Raw genomic sequence first — 18367 nt, forward strand, 5'->3', positions numbered from 1 at the left:
CCCGCGCCGGCCCGCTCGCCCGGCTCGCCCGCCGCTGCCCCCCCGGGCGCCCCGCTCTCACCCTCTGCTGTGGTGGAACTGCCGCAGCTCGTCCAGGAAAGCGAGTCCCTTTCTCCGCTCGTCCGGAGGCGCCTTCCCCGTCGAGTTTGCCATTATTTTTTCAAAGGAGGTTTTCCCAAAAAACCCCAGATCGTGGTTTTAAAAGCGCCCCCCGCTCCCCGCGCTTCCTACCAGAGCCCGGAGCCCATTCCTCGGCCGGCGGCGGCGGCGGGGCTCAGTCATGGGCCGGCGGTGGCGGCGGCGGCGGCGGCGGCGGCGGCGGCGGCAGCGGCGGCGGCGGCGGCGCAGGGAGGGAGGGAGGGAGGGGGAGAGGGAGGAGGAGGAGGAGGAGGGGAAGGAGGGACGGGAGGCCGAGGGGGGGCGCGGGGCCGAGAGGGAGGGGAATTTCTAAAAAAGTTTAAAGAAATCCGAGCGAAACTAAGAGGGGCCAGGCGACCGCCGGCTCGGCGCGAAGCCGCGGGGCGAGCGCGGCCCCCACCCCTTCCTTCCCTCCCCTCCCGCCCGCCCTCCCCGCGGCTCGGCTCGGCTCCGCGCTCTCGCCCCGGCCCCGGCGGCTCGGGCCGGGGACGCGATTCAACAAGGTGCTGCTGCCGGGGGAGGGAGCGGTGCGGCGCGGCGCGCGAGCGGCGAGGGGGAAAGGCGGGCGGGCGGCGCGGGGCCCGGGCGGCCCGAGGCCTGGGAGTTTCGGCGGCGGCGGCGGCGGGGCCGGGGCAGGCGGGGCCGGGGGTGGGGAGGGGGAGGTCTGTGTGGTGGTTTGTGGAAAGCGGGGTTGACAGCGTGTATTCCAGCCGCCGCTCCGCCGGGCCTTCATACACATTCACGCGCGGCCTGGGCCGCGGCGGCCCGGGCTCTCCCCGGGCAGAGGCAGCAGCGAGCAGCCGGAGCTGCTGCGCGCCGCTTCGCCTGCCCGCCCAGCTTCTCTGCTGCTGCTGCCGCCGCCGCCGCCGCCGCTGCCGCCGCCACGGCCCGACGCAAGCCAGCGCCGCACAGCGACCCCCGAGGGCCGGCCGCGGAACTGCACCTGACTCCACACCGCCGCGGCAGCTCCTCGCGGGGAACAATAGACTCGGCTCGCCGGGCTTAGGGTTCATCTGCAATGTGCCGCACATTTCACACGCACACAAAGCCGGCGGAGAGGGGTGGGGGGAGGCGGGGGAGCGAGGGGAAACGGCCACTACCGGTTGTTCCGGGGTTAGGGGTAGAGGCGATGTTCGTATTCTCGGCGCGGCTGTTGAGAGGAGCCGCTTTCCACACACACAACCCCCGCCCCGGTCGCTCCCGCCGGCCGGGAGCCGTGGCCCTCGGCGGGGAAAAGAGCCTCCGAGAGGCCAGCTCTTCCACACTGCAGATCGGCGGAAAAATAAAGTCGTTTTGTCCCTTTTCGGAAATATATTGCTTTTTTTTAAGGCCCGAAGGAATCAGCTTCTCCGAGCTTCATGCTAGTGTTTTGGGGGCACGATGAACACATTTTCCCATGAATTATCCATCAACTAACTTCAACAAACTATACATAAAATACTGTGCGGACTGCCTGCCCCAGTTCTGTGGAAATTTTAAAAAGAGTAAGAGCTCTTAATTCAGCTAGCCTTGGGTTGGCTCCACGCATCAAGCTGCATGCATTATTCTCAGCCCAGAGTTAGGCAAACTAATTAAACTGGCTGGGGAGCAATCGGCTGAACTTTGGCAATCATCACTGACGTGTATACTTCTATCTCCATTTTTTAATAAAACTCCTGTAAAGATACTTGTGGTAAATATCGAATGTTTTTCTCTTTTCAATGTCGTAAATGCGATAGTCCCTTAGAATATTTTTGAAGGTTAAAGGGGGGGGGAGGAACTAGAAATAGCTGAACATCTAAGTTTGCATTTACCAGAGGAGTTGGAGCTGGTGCTTTGCTACACAAATGTAATTAAATGCAATTAAGCTTCGTGGTCAGGCAACTGTGTTATTCCCATTTTAGAGATGGCCACCGAGAGCAAAGTCACTGACTATAACCCAAGGTCACTGGGCAGTTAAAGGTCAGAATGTTATTTCTGACAGTCCCCCCCCTCCATGGGACGGTATGTTTAGTGGTGGTTAAAAAAAAATTATGTAATAGAACCCAACACGCCTGGAATGCTCACTCTAGGAAATGGCTTTATTTCCCAAGTAAAGTTTGTGTCTTAAAAAATGGGGTCAGAATAAGGTGTGGCTAGGAAATGCCTAACACCCGCGGACCAGTGAGTGTCTCCGAAGCCTAGGAGGGGCGGAGACCCTTCCGGAGGAGGAGGAGAAGCTGCCCGGCCCGGGCCGGACGCGAGCCGGGGAGGGGGCGGGGAGGGGGCCCGGTCAGCGGCGCCGCTTCCGCCCTCCCTCGTCTTTAGGGAGAGTGGCGAAGTGGGCCGCGGTGCTTCGCGGCGGGGGCCGTTGCGGATTCCCTCAGCGCCGCACTTGCGCACGGCCCCTTACGTAACTGCCAGCGCCGGGGATTCCCTAGAGGGGGTCATTCTATTCAACCATTACACGCTCACCCTGGGCTCCCGCCGCCGCCGCCCCGCCGCCCCGCCGCCGCCTCACAAAATGGCGGCGCCCATAGAGGAGACAGCGGCCGCCTCCTCCGGCCCCATTTTGTGGGTAGCGAGAGATGTGTCAGCATGGAATACCTTCGCGCAGGACGCATCGACTTCGAGAATCTTGCTCTAGGGCTGGAGCTGGGGCGCGGGACGGCGTTCCTCCGGCGATCGTCGACCACGGCTCCCGGCACCTCGACGCTTTGCCTCTTTATTATTTTTTTTTTCACTTTTTCGTTTTCCTCCAAGGACGGACCAGCAGCGGCCGGGTACTTCTTCACGCTCGGGGAAGGAAGACGCGGCCCCGCGGTGGCTGACGGCTCCGGGGCCCGCCGCGGCGGCCGGCGTCGTGGCGTCTGCAGGCCGCGGCCGCCTGCGATCTCGCCGTGGTCTCCCGGGCCGCGCGGCCGGCTCCGAGGAACCGGGACCGCGCGATAACGGGGCGGCGGGCCGGGCCGCCGGTAACACGGAACTTTTCGGTAGTTTATAAACGTCAGAACCCGTCGGTAGTCCTCATGGAACCGGGAGGACAGTCCCTGCTCCGGGGAACGCAGCGGGTCGGCGGGGAGCCGGGGCCGAGCGTCCTCGGGAGGCCGTGGGGAGCTGCCGGGCGGTCTCAGCCCCCGGGACGGTGCAGATGGAGCCGGGGTGGGAACGACTGACGTTCAAGTCAGAGTAGAGATGTAGCGTTGTCTGATAGTGTCTTGGTTAGACATTAGATTGTCTTTTCTGGTTTCACCACGGGCAAGGCCTAGTTGGTTTTAATTCTTATTGGAAGGGCAGGACGGATGGATGACAGGTTTGCACTTTTCTGGGGAGGTTGCTACACTTTCCCAGTCCCTGGGTGCTGTCCGTGTTTGAGTGTGTAACAATAGGTCTTGCTTCACAGAAAATATTAAAAAGCTAAAGACTTGGAAGGGATGATGCTAATGTTTTAAAGCCTTTTACACAATTTCAGGAGTGGAGGGGTGATAGGAAGCTGGAGCAATGACTTAAAAATTCTTTTTCGCTAGAAGAGGCTGAGGTGATCAAAATGGAGTCTTAAAATATATCTGGATAGATAGGATCTCAATTCTCAGCATTTTGTGTGTGTGGATATACTCTGGTCCAAGTGAGAAAAAAACATAAAACCGTGATTAGAAAAGCGTTTGACTAAAGTTAGCCATGAACGGTATTTGCTCTCAAGAGTTAATGTGAAGGCTTAAGGAAAGATGAAATACATCCGATAAAAACAAATATGCCTTAAACACGAATAGACTTTTAAGTAGTTTTTCTAGCTGCAGCAATCATTTGTGTTGGTATGATTTTTTTTTTGAGATGTTTTGTTTCCATTGATGTTGACCTTCATCTTTCCTCTGTCGGAGAGAACTGCAACCTTCTGTAGGCTGCTCACCACCCAGTAAGTTCCCTGCCCCATCTGTCCCCTGACCCTCATCCATCTCCTACCGCACCTGGTTGCTACCGCAGCCTGTGGATCACCCAAGATAAGAGTTTCTGGTCCCATCTGTTCCTACTGATGTCCTTTATATTTAATAAACTTGGTTGTCACTTAGTCAGTCTGCTTCTCTTGCAAGAACACTATATCTTAGCATCCAAGGAACCAGAGAATATCTTCTTATGGGATTGAACTAAAATGACTCTGGTGCATACTATTACATTTTCTTATTACCATATTACATTTCCCATAGTGGGCAGCATAGAGCAGGTGGATTCTGGAAAAAGAAATGTTAGAGATGTGTTGACAGTTTTACAATAGCTATTTTCCAACTAGCTTGATAAGATAGAAACAGCTTTTCCTTCAAGCATTAATATAAAGTATTCCTATAAAAATTATCACTAATAAGTGAACATGTTGAAACTGTATATATAGCATACTGATCTGATGGCAAAATGAGAAAGCCTTTATGATGGCAAAAAAAAGGCAAAGTGAATAATAACCCAAACCCTTCAGATCATAATGAGTTATTCCTATTTTTATATGAATCTGTCTTTAGTCAAGAAGTTATGATAAATTAATTTTTTTCTAATGAAATTTTAAAAAATTACACCATTTCAAATCAAACAGGTATATGGTAGCTATAGCTGAAATGATCTGGTTGAGGAATTTGAGATTTTAGGATACTTTTTTTTTTTTTTTGACAGTCCTTAGGCTTGAACTCACCCCCTGAGCACTGTCCCTGAGCTTCTTTTGTTCAAGGCTAGCACTCTACAACTTGAGCCACAAGGCCACTTCTAGCTTTTTCTATGTGGCACAGGAATCGAACCCAGGGTTTCATGCATGCAAGGCAATCACTACCACAAAACCACCTTCCCAGCCTTTAGGTTACTCTTTTAAGGTTTGAAAATAATTTGGTTGGTTGAGCAAGGCTATTTCTGAAGTTAACTTGGTATTTCTTTAAAATGTTAAGAAGAAAAGTACTGTTGGCAAGATACGAGAATGTTTTCATGACTTGCTGCTCTTGCCTGTAATTTATACTTTTTTTAGTGGCTAGCCTACCTTGAAAATTTACTTGGAACCTTAAAACGGACATGAAGCCTCTCTATTTAAGTCTACAGAGTGTTGATCACTGAGCTCCTCTGAACAAGTGTGCAAGAAACAAGTTTATTGCAGATTAGGCCAGTTTTAATGCAGATACTCTGAATCTGCAGCTGACAAATTTCTGAATGATACAACCCAAAAGGATCTGTAAGCATTGAGGGCTTTTAAGTTTCTTTTCACTAGATTCTAGAGATTACTCCTTGAACATAAATCTAATGTGATTTGTTTATTAAAGCAAGTCATTTTATATTTGAAAGGCTAAATAAGACTAAACTAAAAATGGTCTAAAATTTAGGCTGTTTCAAATAACCCAACCTTAGGAACTGGGCTTAGTTGTTTATATCATTTTCTTTTTTTTTTTTTTTGGCCAGTCCTGGGCTTTGTACTCAGGGCCTGAGCACCATCCCTGGCTTCTTCCCGCTCAAGGCTAGCACTTTGCCACCTGAGACACAGCGCCCCTTCTGGCCATTTTCCATATATGTGGTGCTGGGGAATCGAACCTAGAACTTCATGTGTAGGAGGCAAGCACTCTTGCCACTAGGCCATATTCCCAGCCCGTTGATATCATTTTCTAATCCTGAATTTTTTTCAACTTGACACTAATGTGCTATATTTGTACATTCTTATTTCTTCTATTTTAATAACTTGCAAAAGGATAGCATAAATACTAAGCCAAGGAACTATTTTTATAAAATAATGACTTTTATAAAATAGTAATTATAAAAATCACTGAATAAATATTACTGAATACCTGCCTTGGGCAAAGTAGGGAGGGAAAGAACAACATAACCCTCAAGGAAATTGTACTCTAGTACAGATCCTTATTAATGGCTAGTTTAAAAAGGTTATAATGAAATATTCAGCCCATGGGGTTCTTAATTTTTAATATTTAGGATCTTCGACATAGTGTCAAATTCAAAATTCTCTTTAGAATAGAACCAATTAGATCCAATTAAATATAATTATGTACAAATAGCATCCCACCAGTGTTAGGATACTAATGTTACTCAAAGTATAATAATGTTAACCAGCATTTAATTTTTTTTATTTTTATTTTTGGTCCTGGGGCTTGAACTCTGGGCCTGGGCCCTGTCCCGGAGCTCTTCAGCTCAAGGCTAGTTAGTACTCTCCTACTTGAGCCACAATGCCACATCTGGCTTTCTGGTGGTTAATTGGAAAGAAGAGTCTCACAGACTTTCCTTCCCTGGGCTGGCTTTGAACCACAGTCCTCACAGATCTCAGCCTCCTGAGTAGCTAGGATTTTAGGCATGAGCTCAATGTTCAGTGAATATAATGTATCCTACTGAGCAAACAAAGTATTTTAACGAATTTTAATTTCATCTCAATTTTTTGGTACATTGACTTTTCTTGACATTGCACTTTGCTATTAAGAAAATAATAAAGCCCAAAGAAAAATTAATTCTGCATTTAATTTTTGACTAGCTATAAAGCTTAAACAATTGGTGTATTGCTAGTAGAACAATAAAACAGGAATTAAGTTGAAGTGCAAAATTATACAATAACTAGGTATTGTAAAGAATATAGTTTTTTCTTTATCACCCTGTGAATCACACTAATGTCAAATTTATAATAGTTGAATTTATAACAGGTTTTTCTCTGAAAATGTCACCAAGTATTCATATATAGCATCAAAATGGAAATGCAACCAAAGCTAATGCAAATTGTCAAAGCTTATTGCTGTACATTAAGTGAACTTAGAGCCAACATTTCAGTAAAAACAAATCCTTAGAGGTACCACAACTCTTTGATATGATTTGTATAATGTAGGACTCAAAAGTATTCTAGAATAATTTTTGTGTGATAGTATACATGAGAAATACTTATAAGTAGTTCTTTAGGTGTGAGACAGTTGATGTAATGTCTTGCAGTTAATATATTACCTTTAGGTATTTTTAAATGATTTCAGATCAACTTAATACATTTTTTAATCAAATTGCCCTCTTTGGCTTTACTGACATTAAAAATATCTAGTATTAATAGCATCAGTAAATGAGTGTGGGTCCTGATTTCTAAAATCTATTCATTTTAACTCCATTTAAAAACATTTCCTACTTACAGCACTCAGGGTTAAGGAGAGGTTGAATGATTGCTGTGCTATTTCTGTAAAAACTAAAAAGACCCTTCCCTTTCATTAGAATTCTTTTCATCAGAATTCTTTTCCTTGTAAACTGAAGCTTTTCTTTTACATGACCATTTGTTCATCTCAGTTTTTTCTGCTGCATTAAGTTTGGAGCAGAAAAAATAGTAGTAATGTTACAACTACATCTCCCTGGATAGATGTATGCCTATTGCAGATAGCCTGTCTCCTGCCCTATCCTTGTTCTCAGAGTCAAGTTCTTAGAATCTGAAGTAACAGCATATTCCCAGTTAGGTAAATGAGTCAGCTTGTGGTCAAATTATGATATTCAAGGAGTCCATGAGCCTGTGAAACAAGGAATGTTTCATATTTCTAGGAAGACAGTCTCATTAGGCATAGCTATTTTAAAGACTATCTTAAAGCACTGTTTACTAATGACAAGTATATTGTAAGTTTACATCACTTTATTTTGTATGTTGTAGGCCTTTGGAGAAAAACATTTTGAAAATGTAAGGAATACCATTTTAATTCATCAAATCAAAATATTACAATAACTAATAAATGGGTTTCTAAAGAACTACATACAATCGATTCTTAAGTTTTGTTTAGGTGTACACACCTATATTAGGGGCTCTCTATTAAAAATTATAGATGAGGGTTATGTTAACTGATTTCAAATAGAATTCTGCAGCTAACTGAATGCCTATAGAGCTATATGATTTTTTTTCTTAATTGTCAAAGTGAAGTACAGAGAGATTACAGTTTCATATGTAAGGCAAGTACATTTCTTATTCAACTTGTTACCTCCCTTATTTTTCCCTCTCCTTTTCCCTCCCCATTCCCTCCTCCCCCCCCCCTTAGTTGTACAGTTGGTTTACACCAAATGGTTTTATAAATTTTGCTTTTGCAGTGGTTTGTCTTATCCTTTGTCTCTCGATTTTGGTATTCCCTTTCCCTTCCCTAGTTCCAATACATGTATATACAGTATCCAGGATACTAAGACCAGATACAGTGATAGCAGGGGTAAACCCGTGGGAAGGGAATACGAGAGAAAAAAAAAAATAGGGTATAGTTTCACATGGCATGTTGTTACATATGTACAATGGAATTCTATGCCTCTATCAGAAAGAATGACACTGCCCCATTCATAACAAAATGGAAAGACTTGGAAAAAAATCATACTAAGTGAAGTGAGCCAAAGAAACATGGACTCTATGGTTTCCCTCATAGGGAATAATTAGTACATGTGTAGGATAGTCACAGCAGAAGATCACAATAGCCCAATAGCTGCGCCCATATGAACACATAAGATGATGCTAAGCAAAATGAACTCCAAGTTATGGAAACAAGTGTTATATCATTGTTGTGATTATTTTCAACATGCCTGTATTTTTAAAACCATTTTCTATGAAGTGTATGCTATGTTCCTGAGGACCAAGCCACCTGCCACCTTCTTCTTCTCTGTGGCTCCCCTGCTGCTGTTTACTGCAGTGACTGTTTGGCCTGGGTTTTGCTTTTGTACTGACTAACCACCAGGCTGTGGCATCCCACATCAAGTTCTTAGTTTTAGTTTTAGCTTTTGTAGTGCTAGAGCCCAAACCCAGAGCCTTCCATGTGCTAGCCAAATGCTCTACTACTAAGATACCCCAAACCCTAGTCATTCATTCAGAATTTCACTATGCACACCAAGCTGGCCTCAGCCTGGAATTATATTCATGTGTACCATGCTCAATTTATAATGTATATTTAATGCTAAATTTAATTCTATGGATATTAGTAATGCTTTATTTCTGATGCTACTTGTCAATTCTGCTTTATCCTGGATGGTAAGATAATTAGATTCTTATAGACATCATTAGTTACTTAAAATCTAGTACTCCAGTTATTTGGGGCAAAGGGATGGTTTTACACATATGTTAACATTAAGATTTTCTTTTTTTGAGACTGGGGTTATGGTACAAGTGGTAGAGCACCTGTCTATCAAGCTGGAGGTCCTGGAGTTCAAACCCCAGTACCAACAAAAAGAAAGAGTTCCCTTTGTCCCACTCCCTATTGAACTTTAGTTTCCCTCTGGGGAAAAGGCATATTTCTGAGAAAACATGTACTTTCCTTGGGCTCTAAGAGTTAGATGAATGCATTTATTTCAGTTATACACCGAGCACATTCCTAAAATATAAACATTTGCCATGAGCCTTCTGGCTCCCAAACCATTGCTTTTCCTACTAACCATTCTTTCAATCCAATTTCTAGAATCAAATTAGTTGTTAAGTAAATGTGCATAAGCCATATATTTATCTGAATCAATTTTTTCCAATCTGAATTGTTTCTAATTTTAAAATAGTATGTAAGTTTAAGGAGAAATCATTAATTAGTGAAAATGACACAAATAAAGCAAAATTACATGAAATCATGGCAGTAAGCTGAATGATCTTTAGGGAATCGTTGGAAAAATTGAGCTTAAATATAGGGTCTGGGACTTCTTAGACAATATCTTGGATTAGAATCTGTATTAGGAACTTCATTTATTCAGGTTTTCCTTGCCAGTGTATACTACTTATTTAGTAACCAGGAAAAACATTTTAAATGAATCTTTTGAAACTATAATATGTGTAACTTTTTCTATAAATACTGTTGCTATATCTATATAGACTAACATTTTTAGCTTCTCTACAGTACCTGGTACAATTTTATAACTGCTAAGTACTCTATAAAAAGCCAGTAACCCATATAAATAGGTCTAGCTCTTAATCTGATGCTACTTGTCAAAAAAAAATTTTTTTACCTCATCTGAATTGCCAATAATGAGGCACTATTTCTTGCCAATGAAAGCTTTCTTCTTTCATACCCCCCCCCCTTTTTTTTGGAGGGTGTGGTGCTGGGGCTTGAAAAGACCTGGATGCTGGCCTCTAGCTTTTTCCACTCAAGGCTGGTGCTCTACTACTTGAGCCACACTTCTACTTCTAGCACTTTGTTAGTTAATTGCAGATAAGAGTCTCACAGACGTTCTGGCTTGGGCTGGCTTCGAACCCCAATCCTCAGTTCTCAGCTGCTGGCATCTAGCTCCAAATACCCTTTCTGTGCTGAGATACATCATTCCATAGGATCATAGTACAATGGCCAGTCATCCTCTCCATATTGAGCAGATTCATAAAAAGTCTATTACTTTATTTCAGTAGTTTTTTACAAAAGTTTTTTTTTTTTTTTCTTTTTTTGCCAGTCCTGGGCCTTGAACTCAGGGCCTGAGCACTGTCCCTGGCTTCTTCCCGCTCAAGGCTAGCACTCTGCCACCTGAGCCACAGCGCCCCTTCTGGCCACTTTCCACATATGTGGTGCTGGGGAATTGAACTGAGAGCTTAATGTGTAGGAGGCAAGCACTCTTGCCACTAGGCCATATTCCCAGCCCACAAAAGTCTTTCTATGATTGTGTATACCCTCATGTGATGAGGGTATTTCCCCAAGTCATTGTGCTTCACGGGTATTGTGACTGATTTCTCCCCTGGGAAGTATTGAAAGACACAAAGCCAGACCAAAGTCTATGATTATGGGTGGACACAGACATAAGGAACAAAACACAATTATCACACTTTTTCTTTAAAACTGGAGGTTTGGCTTGGCATCAAAGTGCTAGGTAGTATTTTTAGTGTAGCATGAGCAACACAATTCTCTTCAAGAATTCAAGAATATCAAATATTAAATGTAAGGCAGGGTGCCTTCATATTTTTCTGCAAGTTTTAGTATGATAAACCAGTGCCAAACTCTGAATATTAAAGGCTTTACTTACAGCTGTCCAAACATTGCACATATTACTCAGTAAAGGCATTGGTATGGTAAAGGTTTCTCCCTCAATGTTTTGTGGTAATTGACAACAGATTCAGCACTTAAGGAATTCATTGTTAGAACTTTTGAGTTTTGATAACCAAGAATTTAAAAGCAATAACTAGGTATGTAATACAGGTTCGTTGTTTTTAGTGAAGTTAGTTTTACCCCACCTTATTAGTTCTTATAATTGGAACTTAACAAAAATTCAGAAAGGATAGGCTAGTGCTGTGATCTGAATGTTTGTGTCCCTTGAAAATGCATATATTGGGCTGGGAATATGTCTTAGTGGTAGAGTGTTTGCCTAGTATGGGTTTGATTACTCAATGCCACATAAACAAACAAAAAAAAAAAGGCTGGAGGGGCTGGGAATAAGGCCTAGGGGCAAGAGTGCTTGCCACAAAAAAAAAAAAAGCTGGAAATGGCACGATGGCTCAAGTAGAAGAGTGCTATCCTTGAACAAAAGAAGCTCAGGGCCAGTGCCCAGGCCCTGAGTTCTAGCTCCTGGACTGGCAAAAAGAAAATACATATGTTGGGCTGGGAATATGGCCTAGTGGCAAGAGTGCTTGCCTCCTACACATGAAGCTCTCAGTTCGATTCCCCAGCACCACATATATGGAGAACGGCCAGAAGGGGCGCTGTGGCTCAGGTGGCAGAGTGCTGGCCTTGAGCGGAAAGAAGCCAGGGAAGGTGCTTGGGCCCTGAGTCCAAGGCCCAGGACAGGCCAAAAAAAAAAGAAAATACATATGTTGAAATCCTAACCCCCGATGTGATGCCATTAGAAGGTGGGAGGATTCTCTGGAAGATCAGGTCATAAGGGCAGAAGACCTCAGAGATAATTTGCCCCCTCTTAAATAAGAGATTATGAAGAAAAAGCCCTGCCCACTGAAAAAGCAACCCTCATTAGACACCAAATCAGTCAATATCCTGATCTTGGACTTCCCAGCTTCTAAAACTGGAAAATAAATTTCCCTTATTTGTAAGATACATGATCTATAGTATTTTGCCATCAGTCTCAATTGACTAAAGTAGCAGGAAGCCCCCAACAATGTTCACTGCATGTTATTTGCACACTTGTCATTCTCTTGATCATTTACCAGTCCTCTGATAAAAGAATAGTAATCCTGCTCTCTCTTGTATTGTGGCAGGTCTCAAGTAAGGGTTTATATCCCAAAAAGAAAGTGATTAAGTTCATTATTGAACAGTTCTTAGAGCTCATCTCCCTTAGAAGTTCTATAGACTCTGTTCAGAAGTGGGCAAGGCCAAACCTCAGAGCAGGAATGTAAAGTTGGTTTATGTTTAAGGGAGGCAAATTATATTCTAGATGAGAACCATTAAATAAGGTCAGAAGAAAGACTTTCCTATTGACAAATTGTCTTCTAGAATTTAATCATTTCATAATGGTCTCACTTTGAACAGGTCTGGAACATTATTGAACATTTCTAGAACATGGAGTTGATCTTTACAAAAAGACCAAGTCTAGGACAGAAGGTACCCCAGCTGCCTGGGTAGCCTCAGAACTATCAGCAGCTATTTGTAAGGTAGACCAATAGTCTGCCAAATTTAATAGCAAGTACCCTAAAATCTTTCTTCTGGATAGTATTTCTATGACAGAGATTTCTAATAAACTGTTTAAAATGTGATATTAACATTTTTCACATAAGGCATAAAGAACTTTGTGACAACTAGTCAAAAAGACTTGAAAAGGCCCCTTTATATGGATTCAAGATATGTCTTCCATTAATAAACATAAAAAGTTCAGTTGGTTGCTGACAATTTAGAATCCCAAATAGGCTGGGAATATGGCCTAGTGGCAAGAACGCTTGCCTCGTATACATGAAGCCCTGGGTTCGATTCCCCAGCACCACATATATAGAAAATGGCCAGAAGTGGCGCTGTGGCTCAAGTGGCAGAGTGCTAGCCTTGAGCAAAAGGAAGCCAGGGACAGTGCTCAGGCCCTGAGTTCAAGGCCCAGGACTGGCCACAAAAAAAAAAGTCTGAGCTAGAATCCCAAATAGATGTTATATAATCGCATAAAACATTCCCCATAGACAAAATGCTATTCCAAACTAGCAAAAAATACTTGCCAATAACTGTTGTGTCAGCTTTTAAATACAAGTATGTTTCTACCCATCTTACAAAAGTACTAATCACTAAAGCCTATTCTTATGAGTAATACACACAGAACATCAACCTGAATATTTACCAAGGACTACCAATGGTGGGCTTATTCCTTAATAGTCTTTGTTTAATTTGCAGCCTGATCTGGAGAAATTACATCTAAACAGGTTAGCAGAGGAAACCAGTTACTCAATAAAGACAAGCGCAAATGCCTGTGAACAAGAAGTCATCACAGCCTACGTTTAGTAAGAATAGCTATACTGTATAATAGCCATACCAGAGGAAATGTGAGGACTGCTAACTTGACATTTTAATGCTCCTCCCAAAATGAGAAAACTTTGTTTTGTACAATCATCTAGGATCAAGAGCTACCCAAAAGCTTAAGGAGAATCATTCAGTTAGAGATTTTTGACAAGTAAAAGATAATCTTAACTGATGACAATTTCTACCACATTGAAAGAATGTAGACAAACATTTTACTACCTTAGGCTTAAAAGACTTGTGAATCTAGACATCAATTTTTTTTCTGTGCAAAGAATACAGTTTGTTTTGGTCATAGCACCTATTATTAACTTAAACAAGATTAGACAGCTAAATAAATACATAACCAAGAGGTCTGTGTGTTATATTTGTAGAAAAATGTGCAATATTTTTTTCTCAGCTCAATAAGTAAATGTGCAAAAGAAACCTTCAGAATTTAAAATGTTAACTATTAATAAGGTTATACATGATTAAATCAGACAACTAATCAGAAACTTGAGTCTTAAGTCATTTTCACAGAATGTAGCACCATTGTGAAATCCAGGGTCTGACAGGACTATTTGTTTAAAACAATACATCAAAAGACCGTCTTAGAATTATTTGTTTTCTATAACTGTAGGGAGAAATAAATCTCTTCTTTGGATCTTGCTTCGGTTTTAGGGGTGTCTTGGGTTGATTGATTTTGTGTGTGTGTGTGTTTGGTTTTTCTGGCACTGCTGTGATTTGAACTGGGCTATGCACTTGCTTGCTAGTAAGAAGCTCTACTGCTTCAGCTGTGTCTTCTGTCCTTGCTTTTGTTTTTAACCAACAAGTGCCTACATACAGAATGTCATTAATGAGCATCCAAAGAAAGGAGCAGGTACAAACTTAAAATTTAGAAAGAGACAGATATGTTAATGGGATATGGAACATGTAGTGTCTTCTCTTTACATGTAATTCAGGGTATATAGTAAATACAATTTATTTCAGACTGAGATCTTCCTTTAGCTCATGCCTGTAATCCTAGCTACTCAAGAGGCTGAGATCTGATTGCAGTTTGAAGCCAGCCTGGGCAGAAAAGTCCATGAGACAAGATCTTAACTCCAATAAACTACTCAGAAAAAGCCAGAAGTGGCACTGTGGCTCAAGTGGTAGAGCACTAGCCTTGAGCAAAAGCACCTCAGGGGCAGCACCCAGACCCTAAATTCAAGCCCCAGGACCAACAACAACAAAAAAGTTCTTTGAGGGTCCGGGTGTGTTGGTACACATTTGTTATCCCAGCTATTCTAGAGGCTGTAGTTAGGAGTATCTCAGTCAGAGGCTGCCCAGACAAAAATGAGAGATCTTGTCTGAAAAATAACTAAAGCACAAAAAACTGAGGGCATGACTGATATGGTAAAGCACCCACCTAAGACTATAAACATTGAATTTGAACCCCAGTTCTACACCCACACACAATTCCTTGAAGTAGTCTGTAAACAGTTTTGTTAAAGCAGATTTTAATTTTTAAAAAGGGGTTCTATATTATCTCACCTGTTTTTTTTTTTTGTTTTAATTTTAGTACTATGTCTTTATAAAGCATTATTTGCCATTGCAGATAGACCTGGCTTTGGAGCCCTATTTTCATTAAACTTGCCCAAGAATTTCCCAATTCTCTAATATATTTTCTAAAAATGTGAAGGGTGCCAAAAGTTGTATTTTCATGCCTTGGAAATACATATAAATGCATTTTTAATTACATGCCCAAGTCAGCATTTCTCATGCTCTGTTTAAGGTGTTAAGTTAAAAAAAAGATTATGCAGTTGCATAATTTTGGAAAACGTCAAATTAAGTAATGTTAAAGTTCCTTACTACAAGACTGCTCAGGCTCTTGTTAGTCTATCTGTTGCCCTGTAGGTATTTCCTATTTTCCAAATGCGCAAGTCCTTCTAATAGAATTGGTGTTCCACTGGAAGTACTTGGGAAAGCTGACCTAAATATTAGTAAAACAAAAAAAGCACTTCATTCTATAGTGGAATTGTGAGCTCTTTGAGGCCTCTACTCTGTAATTTTATACTGCATGTAGACAGCCTAATACTCAATATATATTCTTTTTAAAAATATATTTATTGTTCTTAAGGTGTTCATAAATCAGGTAATGAACACATTTCTGTTTTTGGTCAATATCACCTCTTCCTTCACTTTCCCCCAATTTCCCCCTCCCATCCCTGACCACAAGTTACCTAGGTCATTTTCAATGTAGCATATAATGCAGCATGATTGCATTTGTTCACTCTTCCTCCCTTTCTGCATTTCCCCTTTGCCTCCCCCAAAAGAAAAAAGCCCAAAGCAAAAACAAACACTGCCACCAACAATAACAAAACAAAACAAACTAGGTTTTTCATTTCCTAGAGTTTCCTTTCAATAAAGAGTATTTTAGCTGGGCGTAGGTGGCTCATGCCTGTAATCCTAACTTCTCAGGAGGCTGAAATCAGAGGATCACATTTCAAAGCCATCTGGGCAAGAAAGTCCTTGAGGTTCTTATCTCCAATAACCCCCCAGAAAACCAGAAGTGGTGCTGTAGCTCAAAGTGGTAGAGCATTAACCTTGAGCTGAAGAGCTCAGGGATAGTGCCCAGGTCCAGAGTTCACTGCCCACAACTAACAAAAATAAACAAATAATATTTTAAATGTTCAGAGAAATAAAACCTTTGGGTTTCTCCCCTACAAGTGTCCTCCTTTAACTGCGAATGCCTAGAGTCCTGTATAGGTTATCATTCCCTGTTATATTTTAGATCTAGCATATATATGTGTGTGTGTGTGTGTGTGTGTGTATGTGTGTGTGTGTGTACATATATATACATTTGTAAGCACACATGTATGTATGTAGTAATTTTATTGATCCAATCTGTTGTAAGGCATCTTGGCTATTTCAATATATATTCTTGAATGTTAATAAAACTGAAAACTCTTGAAAGGCTATTTTTGAATCTAGCAAGCTCATTATTTGCTGAGGTTAATTATGAAATGATTATGAAATAACCTGGGGGTTTTTCTTCCTCATTTTTAGAAGTAATAGGATCTTTTAAAAAAATGAACTTGAGTTTCATAGTTTTGCAGATAGAATGATAATCATTTTTTTTCCTGCTAGTTATAAATCTAAGCATATAATAGATCTATCTAAGCACTATTCTCACCTTAGAGTGAGGTCTAACCCCAGGTTAGACCAATCTAAGCATATAATAGATCTATTTGTAAACTATGAAGCATATTAAAATGATTAGGTATATAAATCAGAAACATTTACTGTAACATTTACTTCTCTTGGAATCTGTAACTTTTTATATTCTTCTTTTCACTCTTAACTCCTGTCTTGGGGACAGGAGTTAAGCTCCCATGTTAGCTTCCCAGAACTCTAGACTACTAACTCCAAACCCATTCCTGCTGCCTCAGACTATAAAATGTCTCCTGATGCCTTCCATAGATTCCCTGCCTCATCTGGCAGAAACTCTTATGAGTCCTGGAGGACTTATTGGATGTGTTAAAGAACCTTAAACCCACATGCAGGGAGTCCATTGCTATGCAAGTAGTCAGTCATAGGTCCTCAGATCTCTGAAACAAAAACAAGCCTCAGTTTCCAAGTGATCGCTACATCTAGAGAACAGAGAGTTTTTGCCATCTTCTGTATTGTGGGAATGGGAAATTGATTCTTTAGAGATTTGGGGGCTCTTACGAAAATCAAAGAGTTTAGTATATTCAGTTGGGGAATCTAATGGATACTGAAGACCTTAAATGGGAACAACGTCAGTGGCAAATAGGAAAAGGGAATTATATGAATGAATTCATTGAGGAAAGAAACAGAGAGGGAGAGAGAGAGAGAAACACTGGAGATGGCTTAAGCCTGTAATCCTAGCTACTCTGAAGGCTGAGATCCAAGGATTGCAGTTCAAAGCCAGTTCCAGGAAAGAAAGTCCAAGACATTCTTAACTGCAATTAACCAGCAAAAATCCACAAGTGAGAATGTAGTTCAAGTGGTAGAGTGCTAGCCTTGAACACAAAAACTCAGAAACAGCGCCCCAGGCCCTGAAATCAAGCCTCAGGACTGGCATGTACTCTCTCTCTCTCTCTCTCTCTCTCTCTCTCTCTCTCTCTCTCTCTCTCTCTCTCTCTCTCTCTCTCATTAAATCAGTTTAAAGATGGATACATTAAGAATACTAGGTAATTATTATGTAACTGTACCCCCTTTATATATCACCTTGTCAATAAAATTTAATTTAAAAAAAAGAATACTAGGTAAGAATGTTCTTAATTATAGTGCCTTTTAGAAAACCCTTAATAGGAATGTGAAACTCATGTTTTGAAAATATAGATTTGTATTTTTTGTTTTTGCCAAATTTTGTGAAAATTTCCAGTGTAAGAACTGAACAAGGATTGACTGGTAAAGTGCTACTAATGTTAATTGCAAGATTTCCAAAATAGATATTTAGTAGCTTAAATGAATCAGCTTGTAAATATCCAGAGTAAGATCAGATGTTTTGATGCTGCTGTCTTCTATCTCCACTCAAATGTCCATTGATGAGATGCAGTATGCTAAGTTTTGGAGCTCTTGAGTTGGGGAGGGAGAAATGGACATATAATTAATTCTTTAATATGATCAAGACCTATGAAAGAATTGCTAGCTCTGCTTGGTGAAATCTAAGAATCATAATAGGGTGAAGAAGGAAGGGCTAGGATGTTCTAAAGCTTAGAGACATAAAGTACATGGCATGTTGAGAGCAGTGAACAACATTCCACTATAAGAGGAACCCATTTTGCCATAATAAGGATGAAAAAGAATGAAGCTAGAAAACTATACTGAAACCAGTCTGAGACTTAACATTTTTCCACACTTTTCCTCTTACAAAGAGGGTAGGTATGGGGCTGGGAATGTGGTTTAGTGGTAGATTGCTTGCCTAGCATGCATGA

General features: G+C 41.8%; 1 protein-coding gene across 1 annotated transcript in view; it reads right to left on the reverse strand.

Moving 5' to 3' along the window:
- The window catches only part of Arid2 (AT-rich interaction domain 2), a 149460-nt gene extending 148899 nt beyond the window's left edge, over nt 1-561 (reverse strand). Inside the window, exon 1 of the mRNA XM_048365890.1 lies at nt 62-561. Within this exon, the coding sequence (XP_048221847.1) occupies nt 62-153 (92 nt within the window). The 5' untranslated portion in view covers nt 154-561. The remainder of the gene's footprint in view (nt 1-61) is intronic.
- Nucleotides 562-18367: the final 17806 nt, after the last annotated feature.

The sequence above is a fragment of the Perognathus longimembris genome, chromosome 1, assembly GCF_023159225.1.
Source record: "Perognathus longimembris pacificus isolate PPM17 chromosome 1, ASM2315922v1, whole genome shotgun sequence".
Taxonomy (NCBI): Eukaryota; Metazoa; Chordata; class Mammalia; order Rodentia; family Heteromyidae; genus Perognathus; species Perognathus longimembris.